At 44.5% G+C, this 19,395-nt stretch overlaps 1 protein-coding gene across 2 annotated transcripts in view; it reads left to right on the top strand.

The window, feature by feature from the left end:
* CDC42BPA (CDC42 binding protein kinase alpha) overlaps window positions 1–19,395 on the top strand; it is a 1,077,984-nt gene that overhangs the window by 710,061 nt on the left and 348,528 nt on the right. For both annotated transcript variants that reach the window (XM_078649868.1, XM_078649869.1), the window contains exons 16-17: window positions 1,996–2,101; window positions 11,709–11,833. In XM_078649868.1, coding sequence (XP_078505994.1) covers window positions 1,996–2,101; window positions 11,709–11,833 — 231 coding nt within the window. The remainder of the gene's footprint in view (window positions 1–1,995; window positions 2,102–11,708; window positions 11,834–19,395) is intronic.

Here is a 19,395-nt window from a genome sequence, read left to right on the forward strand (position 1 = left end):
GTTTTAGTCAACCGGGGGGGGGGGGGGGGTCGGGGGTCAAGCCATCTAGGTTCATGATGGAAAGTCAGGCTGAAATCTTAGGTTGTTTGAAGCTGTTGGAAAACAAGAGGACTTGAGTCTTGCTCGATTGAGCTTTATGTAAGTAGTTGATATTCAAGTCTCAGTTAACCCAAAGCAGGTTTTGAGTCATCAGTAGAGGAGATTTGGAGGTATACTTGAGTGTTATTGGTGGATCCTGGTGTTCATGATGAGTATGAATCTGAGGGATTTCTCCTGTAATGGTTGGAGACTGTTTTGTTATTGATTAGTCACATGAATGGCAGGTGGGTAGTGGGGTGGAAATTGGCATGATCATCATTCTTCAGGGTGAGACGTCTTGAGGGCAACGGTGAAGGTTTTTTGTCTGTAGGAGATGTTGACGAAGTTGAGAAATGTGACGGCACCTGTGCAGAGATTGAATGATAAAAGAAGATCTTAATAGCCAGCAGCCTCGAGTAAGTTCAGGATGTTGGTGAGTTCTTCGTGTATGAGAAGGTTGAAGGCAGTCCACTTAGAGGTAGGGAAAGAGGGAATTGATAGTAGCATGGAAGTCTGTTTTGTGTTGATGAGGAATCTAATTTTGTTTCTTGATGTTTGATTTCATTAATGGACGAAGATGTGTATGAAGGTGCCAGTGAATCACGTTTCTGATCTAAGTGCAACTAGGTTGTGTTGTGTGATAGTGTGATCTATGCCTGGGGATTGAGTCCCTGCAGAATGTGTGCTAAAGAATATGAATGAAGGGCTTATGCTGTAAGTAATTGTAATTGCATTTATATAGCGCTTACTACCCTTGATAAGGCGTTGAATCGCTACTGCGGAACCCAGAAAGTATTAGTGGTGAATTAGTATAGGGAAATATGAAATTAATTTTAGCAGCGGGCATGTTAGTCTGTTAGTTGGATTGAAAGGGATAGAAGAAGGAAGAGTCTAGAAAGTGTTATTTGGAGATCATAGAAGTAGGAGGAGGTTTTGGATAAGTGAGGAGAGATGAGGAGGGAAAAATCTCTTGAAGTGGATTAGGGAGAGAGATGAGGGATCGGATGGGTCTAGGAGGGATAGATAAGGGAAGGGTTTAGAAAGGCTTGTTTGGAGGATCTAATAAGTGGTGTTTGTGTTCATGAGCGATATATGGATGAGATTGTTGGTGTTGTACTCGTGGGAACGGCCTTTGCCTGGTCTAAGTGTGGATGTTCCTTGTTGCCGTGTATGTGTGGCACGTGCTGTTTCTAGTTTTCTTGAGAGGCAGTGATTCTGGCCCATGCCTGTTTCTGCCGATACCTTGCCCAAAAAGAAATGCCCTTGACAATGGCCAGGTGCAATGGTTTAGTGGACTAAGGCAGCCATTGCAGGCATCTGATTTTGACCCCAGGGTCACGGGTTCAGATTCTAGCAGGTTCACTCAGCTTCTCATCCTTCTCGGAACAATTACATGGGTATCATTGATTTGAGTAATTATAAGCATCTATTATCCATGTCCAGGATATCCTAATAGGTAAAGTGTGCTTTACAAAGACACAAGTTATGATAGTGAGCCCGCGTCAGTGAGATGCCCTTGAGGATTGCTGGGCAAAGAGCCTGGGATATGCCAATTGGCTGCTGTTGCCGTGGGCCAATGGGCATCATCAGCTGGGAGTATACCAACAGGTCTGAGACTCGTCTTGCTGTCGGAAATGACTACACTTTATCACTTTGAACTCGTAGTTCGCGTATGTTCGCTGTACTACTGTTAATATATTTTAAACCCTATGAACAATTGTAAAGCCAAATGGGTGTCTACTCTGTGCTGCACTGAATATCGCATTGCCTTGGTGCAGGGCTCGAGGGGTTTGAAAAGGGCATTTGCAGAGGAATGCTAATTGAGAAAATAACTTTTTACATATGCCTGAAAATGTCAGGCAGGACTTTTGCACATATGCTTTCATTTGCTAAACTTCTTGTATTGTTTCATTTTAGCCAAAGTGAAAGAGAAGAGTTTGAAGCTGAGTTTAGGCAGAAATACGAGCGAGAAAAGGGCCTGCTCGCTGAAGAAAATAAAAAGCTGTCGAACGAGCTAGACAAGGTGAGTTTTGAGTTGTCCTTAGTGACATCTTCGTTATTCAGGTCACAAGATATCCCGAGACAGTGGAGATTCTTAGCTGTTGAGTACATTTTCCGCTTATGTATACTGCGATGAATAATAATTCGGCAGGTTTTTGTCTTCTGTATGTCATTTCACATACTGTATAATAAATTCGGACATATTTTGCTATAGGATAGGCTGACTCCTAATTCCTGATTACAAGTGCCCTTGATGCGCAGGTGCTACTTATCACACCTTCTTAGTTGCCATGATTTGGAATTTGCATGTGCAATAAATTGCACTGATTTAGAATTTGTGTGGTATAACATGCAGGTTTTGGAGCTTACTGCACCGAATCCACGTGCCACAGTAAATACCGCACTCTCTTCCTATGTACAATTCTGTCAAGTTGACCTACCAAAATATAATAAAGGTTGCAGACTTTATTGCCCCCAGTAATTACTAAGTGTGGTAAACTCTGGCCAACTCAGAATCAGACACCTTGTATGTACCATTAAGAGGTCAAAACATAGCATCTTTAATTCAGCTTTCCATGTTCCAAAATGCATGTAGCACGCATTGTATAAAGTAAATGAAACAATGTAATGTCCTGCCAAAGAACTAAACTACATAATAAATCTAATTGGATTCTGAAAAATTGATATTAAAATATGCAGTGTTGAAATTGGCAATAAAACGAACTTTTTATTTTTTATTGCAATACTGTCCACGATTCTCTGGGTTAGTTCTTTGGCACGTGTTTTATTAGGTTCTGTTTTGTGATGTTGCTAAGTTGTTTAGAAACACATATGCAGAATTAGTGCAGCTTCCATGGTAACTGGACCTCTGGCTATAATCTAAACCGGACAGGCTAGGCTTTTCATTCTTCTGATCATGTCAGAATGTGAAACAGTCCACATGGGCAATAAGCGACGAATATGCCTTTTAGGTTATGGTCTTTGGAGTCTATTAGTGTACTGTATACCAGCATTGATTGTTCTGTATACAACAGATTCGGCCGTTATTTACTGTTTCAAGTTAGATGTCCATAGTTCACCTGTGCCATTTTAACATCAAAATGTTCCCAAAACAGCGAATTACAGACTGAGGCATGCAGTAAGAACTGTGTGTAAAAAGAAATATGTATGTAATAGGTCTTGCATTTCTGTCCTTTTTCCATTCTTATTCCCTTCTTCTTCTACCTACCCACCGACCCTGCCTATCTCTTTTATGTATGCATTGTGTTGTACATTGGTACCTTTAAAGTCCATAACATTTTCAAAAAGGTAAATTATATATATAATTAGAGATAACAATGTGTTCGAGGCATATGAGCTGCAGATTGCACACTGTGCATAGATCGCCACCTAGTGTTGGGCCTGGATGTTTGCAGCTTGTTGTTGTCCTGAAAAGTTCTTTGGAAGTCATGAGATAGGTGACTCCTCCTTAGGACCACATTGCGCTTGGGCATCGGCTCCATCCCCAGATTGTTTTTTTCCGCCATCGGGCTCGGATATGTTTCCTGCGCTCCAGTTTGGAACCGTTTTTTCCTTCGGCGCGCAATCCTCACCCAGTTCGACGGTATTGTTTGGATCGCGCTACATCGGCGCGATTTTCTACCACTTTGAAGTCTTCTATTCCGGTTGTCGACGAAGGCCTTCGGGCTTTCCTAGGCCTTGCTTTCTGGCTCATGGAAAGAACGCCATTCAAGAAGTGTCCTGAATGTGGGTCGAAGTTTCCCCACACCGACCTACATGAGGTGTGCGACCTTTGCCTCTCACCGGAGCACGAGGCCAAAGACTGTTCGGCATGTGCCTCATTCTGCTCCAAGAAAACCATTCGGGACCGACGAGCTCGGAGAACTATGGCTCGCTCGTCAGCTTCGATCCCCGACGACATCTTCAAAGAGGGCGTTGACGTGCCAGAACACCAGCACGCCCAAGAGAGTATCGGATCCTCAGATGCCAAAGACTCCGACGTCGAGGACATTACTCCAGCTCAACGGGTCGTAAGTAAGACCGTCGACCCCAACCCTTCCTCGAAACCCTCAAAAAAGGCTTCGGTCACACCCTCACCTTCGGTCCCAGGTGCACACCGAGACACTGCTTTCCACGCCCCTCCTTCGGGCCCGGCAAAGAAGCCCACTAAGCCTTCAGGCTGGTGCCAAACCTATACCGACACCGAAAAAGAAGCTATCTTCTTCTACTACGCCAAACGTTGCTCCGACACCTAAGCACACGGCGCCGAAGACTGGTAGCGGCTTATCGATGCCGAAACCGCACTCGGAGGCGAGTAAAAAACAGCCCAAAACGCCACATTCACACGCGTCGGAGCCAAAAAAACACCCAGAACCGAAAAAACAGGTTCCGTTAAAAGACATTGCAAAAGGGCACACTCCTAAGCCAAAAGACTCGACACCAGCTACGGACTCATTGCCGAAAAAACCTACGGAGCAGAAACCTTTGACGCCGAAGGATTTGCCCCACTCAGAAGAACTTTTTACACCGGATCCCAATCAGAAAACTCTTGTAAAGGATCGTAAAACCGGACAATTGACTCTCAGCTCCAAGAAGAGACCACTTGAGGCGCCAGCACCTCTTCCCCCTCCAAAGAAGAAGGACATTGCAACCTCTCCATTAAGGGTCCCTTCTCCACCACCTCCCCATATTGTTCCTCCTCCTACACCTCCTCCAACACATCATTCATCTACACCATATACTAATCCAGATGATGATGCAGACACAGATTCTGACGATATAGGTGGGGTTGCACACGACCCAGCAGGCACCAATAGTCCCCCTCAGTCACCTAATCCATGGGATGATTACAATACCCCTGATGTGCCTTACGCCACACAAGATGATGTATACCCTTCCAGACCTTCCCCACCAGAGGACACTATAGGGTTTAACCTACTAGTCCAAAGAGCTGCACAATATCATGGGGTGAACTTACACACCGATGCAGTGGAGGAAGATTTCCTACTAGACACTTTTGATAACACACAAAGGTCTACTGCCATTTTACCAATGCTTAAGGGTGTCATCAAGCACTCAACAGAGGTTTTTAAGGATCCTGTCAGGGCTAGGGTCCTCAATCCTTGCATTGAGAAAAAATATAAAGCTGCCCCTACAGATCCAGTTTATATTAAAGGTCCAGCACAATTAGATTCTCTAGTAGTGTCTAATGCACGTAAACGTGCTAATTCCCAGACATCAGGTGAGGCCTCACCACCAGACAAAGAATCTAAGCTCCTTGACGCCTCCGGCAAGCGAACAGCGGCACAAGCAGCTAACATCTGGCGCATTGCCAACATCCAAGCGTTGCTGGCAAGATACGACAGGGCACATTACGACGAGCTAGAGTCCATAATGCAGCACCTACCAGACAAATACAAAAACAGGGCTAATGAACTTCTACAGGAAGGTAAAAATATCACTAATACTTCCATCCGTTGTGCCCTAGACGCTGCAGATACCGCCTCAAGGGCAATCAATACCAGCACCCTACTACGTAGACATGCCTGGCTACGTATTTCAGGTTTTAAACCTGAGGTACAAAACTCCATCCTTAATCAGCCACTTGATGAGACACATTTATTTGGCCCAAATGTTGACGTGTCTTTAGAGAAAATGAAAAAAGACACAGATGCAGCAAAATCTATGTGAGCCTTGCAGCAGCAAGCTCCCAGACGTTCCTTTCGTCGCTCATCATACAGAGGCAACACAAGAGGCTACTCCTCAGAAAGTCCCTCCACTTCCTACAAAACCCTGGTCAATCCACATTCACTAAGGGCTACACCAGAGAGGGTGTTACAGGGGTAACAACAACAAAGGCAGAGGCAAACAAAACAACTCAAGCTCTGCCTCTACCCCTAGCCAATTACTTTCCTCCCCAATGACTTTCCTCCCCTGCCCAACATTCCACTCCTGTGGGGGGAAGACTTCATCAATTCCTGCCTGCCTGGATCAACATCACATCAGACAGGTGGGTGCGACAAATTATTCAGTCAGGTTACTCTCTAGAACTAACATCTACCCCCCCAAACATACCACCCAAACAGCGTCCAATGTCACAAGAACATCTATCACTGTTAAAGCAAGAAGTAGTATCCCTGCTAGAAAAAAAGTGCAATAGAACCAGTTCCTCTGCACCAACAAAACAAAGGGGTTTACTCTCTATATTTTCTGATTCCAAAAATGGACGCCTCTCTAAGGCCTATTTTAGACCTCAGACTGCTAAACATATACATACAGTCAGACCATTTTCACATGGTCACACTCCAACAAGTCCTTCCGCTCCTGCTGCAAAACGACTTCCTGGCTACTCTAGATCTCAAGGACGCATACTTCCACATTCCCATTCACAAGGCTCACAGGAAGTATCTCAGATTTGTAATAGACGGGCAGCACTATCAATTCAAAGTACTCCCATTCGGAGTTACAACAGCACCAAGAGTATTCACCAAGTGCTTAGCAGTAAACACCTCAACTGCGCTAGCTTATCCCACTCCAGCAAGGATAGCCAGCATGCAAACACTTCTAACAAAGTTTCAGCTGCAACACTCCCTCCCAGCACGAGTGATCATGCAACTCATAGGGATGATGGCCTCTTGCATCTTCATAGTACCCCATGCAAGACTTCAGATGCGTCCTCTCCAAGAGTGCTTATCACGTCAATGGAACCAGGCTCAAGGTCACTTAACAGGCCTAGTGTTGGTAGACGGTCGGACTCAACGCTCTCTGCAGTGGTGGATCACCAAACACCTTTCCAAGGGACGACCGTTGCTAGAGCCAGTTCCCCAGATAATCTTGACTGCGGATGCATTGCTCTCCGGCTGGGGAGCCCACCTACTGCAACACACCATGCAAGGCAGGTGGACCCCGCAACAAAAATGACTCCACATCAATCATCTGGAGGTACTAGCAATATTCCTAGCACTCTAAGCGTTCCAGAAGCAAGTAGCAAACAAAGCTGTGTTAGTCCATACAGACAACATGACAGCAATGTACTACATAAAGAAGCAGGGAGGCACATACTCCCTGCAACTCTCAACTAGCACAGGACATATGAAGAGATGGGCTATACCTCAAAACATATTCCTCCTAGCCCAGCATGTTCCAGGAGTACAAAATACTATAGCAGATCTGTTAAGTCATCAAACGCAACAGACCCATGAATGGGAACTTCATATGCAAGTTCTTCAACCATTCTTTCAGATGAGGGGACAACTTCAAATAGACTTATTTGCCACCCACGAAAACGCAAAATGCCCAAGCTTCGCCGCCAGATATCCACTCCGGCTGTCAAAAGGCAATGCGATATGGATGAATTGGAGCATTCCTATACTACATAGAAATAACTCAACCTTTTCGTAAGACAAAACAACTTTTTGTGTCTTTCTCACCACCACACAAAGGTAATCCCATTTCAAAATCTGGGATAGCTAGATGGATTGTCAAATGCATACAGATTTGTTACCACAAAGCTAAACGTATGTTATCTGTTCCTCCTAAAGCCCACTCTACAAGAAAAATAGAGGCTTCAATGGTATTTTTTGGGAACATTCCCCTAGATGACATCTGCAGAGCAGCTACATGGGCTACACTGCACACATTCACAAAACACTATTGTGTAGATGTGCAAACAAAACAACTAGCTAATTTGGGCCAGGCTGTTCTCAAAACATTATTCCAGACTACTGCAACAGATAGGGGTGGTCGCCGCTAAGAGTGGGTACTGCTATACAATCTATGCACAGTGTGCATTCTGCAGCTCATATGCCTTGAACGGAAAATGCTACTTACCAGTATGTATCTGTTCTTGGCATGTAGAGATGCAGAGTTGCACACGCCCACCAGCCTCCCCGGCTACCCTTGTCTATTCCAGTATTATCTTAATTAGATACAAATTACATGGGCATCCTTCCTTTTCTTGCAAAGCTCCATCATTTCCCTAATGGCGAAAAACAATCTGGGGACGGAGCCGATGCTCATGCGCAATGTGGTCCTAAGGAGGAGTCGCCTCTCTCGTGACTTCCAAAGAACTTTTCAGGACAACAACAAACTGCAAACATCCGGGCCCAACACTAGGTGGCGATCTATGCACAGTGTGCAACTCTACATGCCAAGAACAGATGCATACTGGTAAGTAACATTTTCCTTTCTCCAGTGGTGAGGGTAGGAAAAGTAAGAAAAAGTGACAGAACACTATTTTATTCTGTCTGTAAACCTCTGGTAGGATTAAAAAACAAAATCACTGTTCATCAAAAAAACTCATTGCGCTCCATCCAGAGTGTTGGTCTGCACCTGGATGTATGATGCCACCCTATGATGAAGCATGATACTGCAACGTGTGTGAGGGCAGTATTAAGACATTTATTGTGTTCCCCTTGTTTGTCTTGGGTCTGGATGGATACTGTTTTATGTAGACCAGCAACTGTGGTCCGCATTTCCAGGTACATATCCTCTGCCGTGGTTATTCTACCCTCTGTTCCTGCCACCCTGGTGATTGTGTTGCCTAAATTCTGCCTCAACAGATTCATTCATCCTAAAGTCGCCCATCCCTGGAGAAGCGCAGCTTGTGAATCGCTTGTTTAATGGGCGCCGAGGGGTCCTACAGGACCAGAGCAGGCACCAGTTTTGAATCTTTGGCAGAGTGCCCCTCATGTCATGTGTCTGTCTTTCCGGCCCTGGGAGGCCTGGGCCCTCTGCAGTTTGGCTTTCCCCATTGCGTGCCCTTGAGGTGCGGAGGGCAGGCACCCACACCGTAGTCAGTTGCCTGGCAGTCTCTCCCTTTCCCCTTGCGGATTGCTCCACAGCGAGGGTCCCGCCACAACCTATGCAGGGGGCAAGAGGCTGTGTTGTTCAGTCCAGCTCTGCAGGCTCGGCCCCACAGAATGAAGCACAGGGACACACCCCCCCAAAGGTACAGGCTTGCGGACCATACGGATCCTTCTCAGGAGTATCCAGGTCCCCCTGCTGCGTGGCCTCCTGGTTGGAGCCAGGGGCCGGTGCCCACCACAGCCAAAGATGCTGACAGGCTTCTATTCATCCCCAACTCGCAGATCAACCTTGAGTTCTCGTTGGCGCTGGGGTGAGGGAGAGAGGTTCCCAATGCAACCCTGGCCCAAGACGCCTCCGTGAAGGTCTGGTCGCGCACATGGACATGCACAAATGCCCATAAAAGCAATGATGCACCCCTTCATGAATGAGCTTCCCTCAGCCATTGGCTTTAGACTTTGTCAATCACGCTTTGGCCTGGCCCAGTGGAGTGTCCATGGCTCATCTAAAGCTATGGGCTATCTGAGTGTATCCTTCTGCCTTCACTCAGGTGCTTGCATCAAACTGAATGAGGGACTATTTTACAACTATATTCTTCTCTGATCCTGATGGCCCCCCTTCCCGTGCCTTGCTGTAATGTGCTAACCATGTATGTGTTACATGGTAAACCCAGAGCTAGTGGCTTTGCCAATACTTCTTTTGTGTTTGCACTTCATGAGCAGAGTTCGCATGTTTTTGATTCTCTGACAACACAAAAACAATGCTCTGTGTGAACAAGGATGTCCGAGTCACAGGGACCAGTATGTGTCCCTTGTGGTCAGTCATCTGATGGGGTGAGGAACTCAGCTGACAGCCTGAGCAGGAATCTAGGAAGGCATTGATGTAGTTCAGTGTCAAACACCTTATTGTTAATTAATACACTAACGTTTTTCAGTCTGGATGTGCCATTTTGAATACTGGTCTCTGTGGTGTAATCATGTGTCTCACTCTTAACCAAATTGTACTTCTAGGGAGGTGGGCTGCAGGGCTGACTAGAGAAATACATCGATTTGCAACCAGTATGAGAGAAATGTACTGAGCATCAGCCTGGAGGGACAGTGTTACTAGTAGACATCCACGCATGGGTATAAGAAGGGATTGTCATTGTGCCGCTGTCGAGAGGGGCCAGTCAAGGATATCTCCGGCTGTCTCTGTTTTGAGTAGCTGCTTGTCTTCCATCTCTTGTGCAAAGTGAGATCCAGAAGCGAAAAGCTGAGTTACAAATCGTATTCCTGACCGACGTAACAGGCTTCAATGATCCCGGCGCCTCCAACAAAACCTGGGCATGCTCTCTGCTCATGGGGTGATTACGGTATGAAATCCCATGTTTAGTATCTGGCTCTGCAAAGGCTGTCGGGAAATAAATGCAATCTTTCGCGTGAAGTGTTCAGTGTTATCAAGGAGGAGAGACAGTAGTCAATCAAAAGACTACTGCTACAAAGAGGAAAGATGATATACTTGTATTGAGGAACTCTTTATATGATTCATGTTGTATGAGAATAGTGTTGTTTGCAGCTGCTAAACTGGGCCTTCATTTAAATGCCCCAACTTTAATCTTTTGGGGTGATATCCTGGTATAGAAGTGCCTGTTAATGGTTAAAAATCTTCGAAGGCAAGAGCGGTCGATTGCCCCTGTCTAATATCACACTTCTGTTTCATTTGAGTCTGTACCGGGTTTAGATCTTTTCCCAAACATTCCCTACCTGTCCATTCAGTTGTGTACTTTGATACTGTTATCTTTCAAGACCGCATTTTTGGTTGGTGTTCACTTTGCAAGCTAGTGAATCTGTGTGACCTAAACTGAAGACCCGTGAAAGTTCATACTGCTCTTAAATGTGAATTCCGCTGCCACTCATGTGTATGCTACCTCTCACTAAGACCTAAGGGGGATCCAAAGGAACATGCCAGCCAGTTAAAACGTGTTTAACTTTGTAAATTTGTAGCTGGCTGTGTGTTTAGTGTTTAGCAATGTTGTGATTTATTCTTTCACAAATAATAATAGTAATAACAATGCATGGAGCAGATGAAAGGCTTGTTGTTTTAAAAACATCACTAGTAAACCAGCCACATAACTGCATGTTTTTTAATATAAAATTGTTTTTGCAATCATACGACCTATTTCTGTTTTATTCCTTTTTATTTTTGTACCCTATGCTTACAATAAAACAATTAAAAAATACCCATTGCATCAGCTGGCAAGGCCAGACCTGTTGGCTTTGGCAATACTTGCTATTTTTAGTATGTGCTTGTTTACAGTATCAACATCTCGAATATTGTTGTCTAAAAAATTCTTCTACGAATGATGGATATACAGCCATCTTAAATAATTTCATACTATTAACCCGTTTAACATTTGTAATTGTGTGTACCGAAGGCTTGAGTGAGCGGTTATTGATTGGTTTTATGAGGAGTCTTTACCTGTATCACTGAAGCTTATCCATAGATTGATTGATTTTATGCTGAAGTTTGGTCTGTATTGTTCAAGTGGATTGTCTGATATCATGAGAGGTGCTTCCCACCACTGTTGTTGCTCTCACATGTATCAGTTGTCATGATGGGCGATTACCTGTATTGCGTAAGTTAATATATTGATTGACAGCTTACATGGTATTTGCCTCTATTGCTGAATCTTTGAATGATTTGCTTTCATGAGTGGTGTTTGCTCTTATTTCTGAATCTTTAATCGGATGCTGATTGTATGCATGAAATAGTTGTCAAATCATTACATTAGCTCGCTTCTTTTGTTGGGAATAATATTCATTATTTTACAACTCCTGTTTCAACAGATCACTACTATGTTTGAAAAAATGAACACCAACAACAGGCAGCTGGAGGAGGAGATGAGGGACCTGGCTGACAAGAAGGAGTCTGTGGCACACTGGGAGGCTCAGATCACGGAGATCATTCAGTGGTGAGTCGCCTTGCTTCTAAGTCGCTTGGAGTTTCATGCCAAGTTTGAGACCACGGGATACACTTAGAAAGGTTGGCATCTTTCAATGCCATTGACTATCCACTCCTGCTCCACCCTCTTCCTGAGCCCATAATAAGTGGTACATACCTTCCCTCGGTATTCTTTTTTTCTGGCTGGTCTCAAACAGGAGATATTCCCATCACCCTTTGCATTCTCTCCCAGAAGAGCAAACTGGGGCATTCAGCAAAGCTTTCCTCCCTCTCCTCTGCCTTTAAATTGTATCTCGCCTTAGGTCTTGTGGTGTCAAGTACGTCATGTAAATAAATGACACCCTGGTGATTTGTACTTAAATCTCGTGAGACCTGCTCTTTTGTCAATATCCCTTCCTTTTGGCTGGAGATCTGATCAGCTTGGATGAGGCAGAGATTGTGCTAACAACTAGGCAAAGGAAACTTGGGTCTGACCCCTTGCAGCCTTGCCCCTACTTCTGGTGGTATAAAGAACCTGACATTCTGGTTGCTGGTAGCTTTTCTCTCGTACTGCAGTCAACAACGGTGCTGCTTTTTTTCAGGTGTCCCAATTTAAGAATATTCTAACTTTCCTCTCATTTTTACAGAAGTAATTGCTGTAAATGCCTTGAACTTCGCCTAGTTTCACTGGCTTTCCTTCTGTCAAGAAAATACGTCCCTTTTAGCCACTGTTTTTCATTTGCAGGTCCCCCCCCCCGTTCCTCAGCTTTTTTGTAGGTGAGAGGCACATTTTTCAACAATTCTCCCACCTACCCATTAGAATCCTCTGCGAATCTTCTACTTATGATTCCTGTTTCCTTGCATGGCGGTCCTGGTCCGGAACAGTATCAATTGAAAGGATTCCCTAAATGGGCAGGCCTTCTGACACCTGGACTCCTACAGCCCTCTGAATACTAGGCTTCTGAGAACTCAGCCAGCTGAAGCTCTGCCATTGAATGCCTGGCAGTCACCCCGGTCCCTCAGGGATATTCAGTGGCTCTCCTGTTTCCCAAGCTCTCATAACCCCCCCCCCCCCCCCCCGCCCCCATGTGTCTGGATTAGAGAGAGGCATCGGATGAAGGTTTGTTTCCCAGCTTTGCTAGAGGGACAATATAGATGTTGTACAGGTTTACAAAGAGAGTGCGGACACTATAGATGGTAAATGGATGAATGAATGAATGACTGGATCAGTGAATGAGATTTTATATATCGGAGCTATGGATGTTGGAATGTATCCCAGCTCTTCAGATGCAGATATTTTGCAGAAGAGCAGATTTCAGGGTTTCATAGATGGTGAAAACTCTGCTCTAAGAATGCGATCGAATGGATTAACCCCAAGAAGACTGAAACACCCCCCCCCGGCGTTTTTTCTTCTTCCCATGTATATGTAATGCTCCATGTAAATATAATCCTCAATAAAAAAAATTACAGAAATAAAAAATAAGCATGGTTGGGTGGCCTACAGAGAGGGCAGGACAGAGCAGTTCGTTCAGAATTGAGTGTGGTTAGAAAACATATAAGATTCTCAAAAAAGGCAAAGGAACCCCAGAGAGTGCAAGTCGTTCTGTCCTTGGAAAAACTGAGCCAACAAACAGCAATCAGTGATTTAGGGGCAGAAGACGTAGGCTGCGGATGGGCAGGCGGGCCTTGCTTCACTTGCTGAGTGTTGTAGGTCAGGGGTTCCATTTCTTGCTTGCAGAAGAGAGCAAGTGCCCCAGCAAGGAATTGTGTACCGGGGTGTCAGATGCTACCCAGATGTCTAATGAAATCAGTGCTTTAGTGGAATGGCCAAATTTAATGCAAAACATGTTTATTTTAAATTGAGGCCGTTGTCCGAGATTGTTGCGAGGTGGGGAAAGGCAGATTCGTACTACAACTGGAGAAAGAAGCATTCGCCTCTTTTCACGCCTGGTACAAGACTTCGCGTCAGACATTGATGGATGCCAGGCTGGCGGCACGTGCATTTCCTCCCGGGCCTCCGCGCGTGCGCGCTCGCGCCTCTTCCCGCGTTCTCCTGCGCGCGCTCCCGGAGCCGCCTTGGCACCGGCCGCCTCGGACGCACTCATAAACATTGTCTTTTTAAGGCAGCCTGGCGTTCGCGTCGGGCTCGGCTCCTTGTCCATATTTGGACATAGCTCTGACTTTGTGAAATATGGCCACTCGGCGCGTGTCAAGAAGGGTCAAGCTATGAAAAGCTGGCCGGGCTCCAGATCACAAGCTAGTGTTCTGTGGATGGAGGGCCCGACGGTCAGACGAGTGCCTGTCACTGGGAGGATGGGGCGGGGCCGGTGTCTGTGCTCTCTGCTCTGTGTCCCAGAGGCAGAGGGGAGCGGGATGTATAGTTTAGATGCCAGTGCGTCCATGTGCCGTCCAAGTTGATGTATTATTGGTTAGCTGCACCCCTATGGATACGATTATTATTGAAAGTGTTATCACGACAGCCTTACCATAAGCGGGGGTTGCTCGTTCGTGTTACAGCTTGGTAGATTAACAAGCGTTGGCCATTTGCAGGCTTCCATCCTTCCGAGGTCGAGAAGTTGAGCACCATTAAATTGGGTAACAGGGACACGTGTGGGTTACACTGTGTAGAAGTAGCAGAAGTGTGGCATGAAGCACTATACAAAATATATGTTTCTAATTATTTGGTCTTAATCAACGTTGCTTAGGAAGCAGTTGCTGCACATTTTACATTATCACTTACAAGGTATAACCGACTTCGCGCTGGACAGTATGTGCTGATCAACAACATGCGAAGCTTTTCTGCAGCCCTCGCACGTTTCTTAGCCCCGTGCGTGAGTAGGTCACCCGCCCCGGTTTTATTTCTTTCCATTCTGGAACATGTAAATCCTGTTTTCCTAAACAGACTTCAGACTCCATGGTGCAGAGGGAAACCTTTCCACTGGAGGAGACGCTCGGCTCCTGCATGAAACGGGGAAACTCGAGCTCTACTCTCTCACTCTGAAACTGTAAAAGCAGAAGGAATGCGTTGCTTTAAATGGCAGTAAATCACAGCGGTGAATGTGATGAATATGAGAGGTATGTGCCTTCAGGACTCGAAAAAAGTACGGAAGACTTTGCCACACCTTGTGACATGTATATCAGAACAGCAGTACAGTCAGGCTTGAATCACCAACGATAGATTTTGCAAATGTAACATTTCCCATTCAGTGGAAATGTTTAGTCATGCTGATGGCATGTGCAATTTTAAACTCTGTTTAATCTGTGTATACGATTTTCCCTCCATTTCATTACTCATGTAGGGGTTTCCACCGCATTTATATGAGGATTTCTGAAAACAGACTATTTGCAGTGCTGGGTGAGTCAGTAACACAGCACCGATTCTTCGAAGCTTTGGTAAACACAACGAGGAACGTAACTTATACATACTTATGGAAAGAGATCTCAAGCACGCCAAAATAATCAATAGTAAATTCCTTTACGTTCAGTCTTCTTACGTTCTTTATTTGGATACAGTACTCAGCAATTCTCTGTTTTCTCCACCCACTAGCCGATACATGCTTTCCTTTGAAGGTTAATACACCAACAGGCTTCATCAGGGCCAACATCATGTAGATATCACAAGTTGAGGATCTGGATTCAATTACGTATATATATAGAACTCCGCTTGGAGAATACCCCTGTGTTGTGCCACAAGGGCCCCATTTTTAATAAGGACCATTCAACTCTAATGTAATGTTTGATATTGTACACTCAGTGTGTGTGTGTGTGTGTGTGTGTGCGCCAAATAACCTAGCAACCATTGTCTATGAATTCATATACATACTTGTGCACAAGCCCTGATGACATGACTTGCAGCTTCGTGCCAGGACTATAATATAGCAACTAGTTTGCTGCGTTTGGGCAGCTGCTACGTCCATTGGAGGACTCTAAATCATAATATCTTGTAAACTTCTGCATGAAAATGGAGCAATGTAACTGGTCAAAAATTCTTGTGAATCAGTGTAAAATCATTCAGCGAATGATCTCACTTTATTCCTGATAACATATTCAGTCTTTAAAGCCCATTCCACGAATGTTTTTTAGACTTTTAAGCCATGGGTTTTGTAACCCATTCCGATTATACTAATTACTCAAAATTAAAGCCTTAGTTTGTCCTCGCGACATTTAAATTTTGTTTCCTGCAGGTTACTAGTTGATGCCTAGCCCACTGAGTTATCTTGGTAGTTGTATCAGCCATGGATGGCAGTTAGGTGTACAGTTAGGAGTAGCTACGGGTAGTAACTTTGGGCACAGTACTCCCTAACCCTCGTCTGAGTATTCATGAACAAAGCAACAAAATTATAAAGTAAAACTGGCCCTAAGGCCCAGTTTTAATTTCTGTAGTTGTCATTTGTTGTCGCTGTCCTTCCGCCACAAAGCAAATAGGGGGAAAAAGAGACTGACAAGCAACCCTGCCAAATTTCTCAGATCCATGTGTGACTAGCAACTCAGATCCAGGGTTTTTGTCTGCATTCTGGGACTTGTAGTCTTGTCTTATCCCACAATCAAACCAAGACTACAGGTCCCAGAATCCAAAGAAAAAAAACAGGGGCTAGATGTACTAAGTATTTTAATTAACAATCCATTTGGCATTTACAGTCGTTAAAATGCTTTTCCCTATGTACTAATTCCATGTTTGGAGTAAAAAAAAAAAATCCGACTCCCAAAATGGGTTTCCAAATGGATACTGATTTGGTGTCTGGAAAGAGTGTGTTGTAGGCATCACTTCCAAATACAGAACTAGTATGACTTGTATTAATGTTTCACAACCAAAATCCAATTACAAAACTTTGAAACTATAGCACCTCCTCAAAGGATATGGTAATGCATTGGCAAAAGGGAATGGGGTCCTTTGGGGCTTATTCCTCTTTGTGAACGTACAAAAAAGTCTGTTGAAGAGTAGCCAGAGGTCCAGAGGGCCACTGCCAACTTTGAAACAGAGTTTCAAAGAAAGGAAAACCTTTTCTTTTAAACGCTAACATATTTTCCTTGAAAACCGCCGCATTAAAAAAAATAACGTTTGCATTATTTAAAAACGATCACAGACATTGTTATCTGCTGGCCCTAGCAGACCACACTACTCCTATGATGGCCTCCAACCGTAGTGAGTGGCAGTTTGCGACCTACCTCATTAATATCCATGAGGTAGGTCAGACTGTGACCGTCTACAATTCGGATTTTTAAGAAATGACCTATTAGAACATAGACTGGCTGTATAAACATTTTTAATAGTCATAAAATACTGTTTTCAATTTGCATCTGGTCTGGAAAAGCTAGTCAAACATTGACATGGGAAACTTGGCAGCCATTGCCAAGTGCTCTTCCACATGATGTCATGGAGTGAAGTCTAAGGGGATGTGATGACATTTCTGCTACTTGTAGCATTTTAGTAAATCAATACCCGTGATCTGAGCCGCATCACATTTTCCAGTATCCATGCTACACTCTGAAGTAGGTAGTCATATATATTTACAGTCCTAAGTTTTTCACTGTAATAGTTAAACTTTTTATTTATGGTTCCTCATCCTAATTCATGTCACGAGTCATGCAACTGCCCTTTCAGCTAAAAATTGTGTGGGTGTATTGGCGATGGGACTGGTGATTGAGATCACTAGGGAGAGTGAAGTGTTGATTTCAACACATATTGTAACTGGTGCTTGTCTTTCATTTCCACAATGTCCCTTTAACTCTCGCCCTGTTATTTCTAATAATGTTTGTGCCTCAGACTCAACACCCCTTTATGTCTTCACAGCCTAATGCAGCAGAAATTAATTTCCACTTTTTTCCTCCAAAATGCATGTGAACTACCTACACGCACATGCATTTGCACACACATGTATGTTCGAGTGCACACATTGCCTAGATACAATTATGTGCACTTTACAGTACCTCATCTTGGTAGAGCTACGGTGAACATATAGTATCATCTGTAGAACATCCATAGTTTGAAATCAGCAACCACAAGATCAGATCTCTATGAGCCCTATCTGGCCTGTATCGCAGTCGATATTATAAACAAGACTTGCTGGTTTGATGTCTGAACCTGAGGCACCTCCCCTTTAAAGAACGGACTGTTTCAGTTTTCATTTCAATCTAGGACATGGCGTTCTTGACACTAAGGGGCTTATTCACATAGGCAGTTTGGATTACAAAAAGTAGCCCTCCTGTACTTGCAGTTACATGCCTTTAGGACCAGGCCCCAAAACATCAAAAGTCAGAATGAATTTGGAATATTTAGGAAACTTTCATATAGAGTTAGTACAAATAGAACCACTGTGCCCTATTTGCAATTTTACCAATGGGGAATTGGACATTTCGAGACTGATTGACAAAGGCATTTAAGAGTACGTAAAAGAGGAATCCTGAAGTGCTACTTCCCATACGCAATGTTTTTGTGAATTGGTTTCTGAGTACTTTGCATTTGTTTGCATGAGTTGTTATAGAATATATCTGCAGAATATTTGCTCTCTGGGCCTCAAGCCTCCAGGTGCGGTAGGGATTGCTTCATTTTATATATGTTACAGTCAGTGTGAAATCCCGCCTGCTATAGAATGCCTAGGTAATGTATAGAATGCCTGAAAATCAAACGTCAAAGTATGAAATGATTGAAATTTTATACATTGCCTAGGCCTTGTATACTTTGCCGGATTGTCTGCCGGCAAAGTATATAATACGCCTAATCCCGCCATTTTATTCCCGCCAGGCAATGTGGGAAATCCGGCATTCTATAGAATGGCTAGGTAATGTATAGAATGCCTGAAAATCGAACGTCAAAGTATGAAATGATTGATATTTTATACATTGCCTAGGCATTGTATACTTTTCCGGATTGTCTGCCAGCAAAGTATATAATACACCTAATCCCAGAGACAGCACAAGTTATAAGCAAGCGAGGGGCAGAGACAGCACAGGTTATCAGCAAGCGAGGGGCAGGGACAGTACAAGTTGCCAGCAAGCGAGGGGCAGGGATAGCACAAGTAACCAGGCAAAGAGCAGGTGGCAGCCGTGCGGTGGTGTGGGGAGCGACCTGCCTGCAAGCAGGGTCAGAGGTCGTGTATAGCATCCGGCTGAGGTTCCACAGACGCTCTGCCGTCATCCTTTCCCGTGGTTCTTGTATCACCATGTCGAAAGGGAGTGTAGTGCCAAGCCAGGAATCATGCCATGCTGACATGTAACGACGGTTCTGCGATTAATTATCTCAAGTAAGAGCCAATGCTGCTAAAAACTGTGTTTTCCTAACCGAAACCAGTTACCAAAAGTTAGTGGACGATGTGAAAAAGGCTAAGACGACCATTAAGAAGGATCCGCCAAAATATAAGGTGTTTTTGTGTGAAGAATATAAGTGAGTACGATTCCATGTGTTACTCCGGCCTTTCTTAGTGTAACAAGTACTTCTGATAGATGCATCTGCCGTGTGGATTCCTCACCTTGTGAATATCCCCTTGCGTCAGCAACATCCGGAAATTCTTTTTGTAGCTTCGCGCCGACGTGGATCCGGACGTCACAGAGGCACGGCATCGCTCGCGACTCCGCTGACGTCACCGACGCCTATAA

Source organism: Lissotriton helveticus, chromosome 6, assembly GCF_964261635.1.
Source record: "Lissotriton helveticus chromosome 6, aLisHel1.1, whole genome shotgun sequence".
NCBI classification, from domain to species: domain Eukaryota; kingdom Metazoa; phylum Chordata; class Amphibia; order Caudata; family Salamandridae; genus Lissotriton; species Lissotriton helveticus.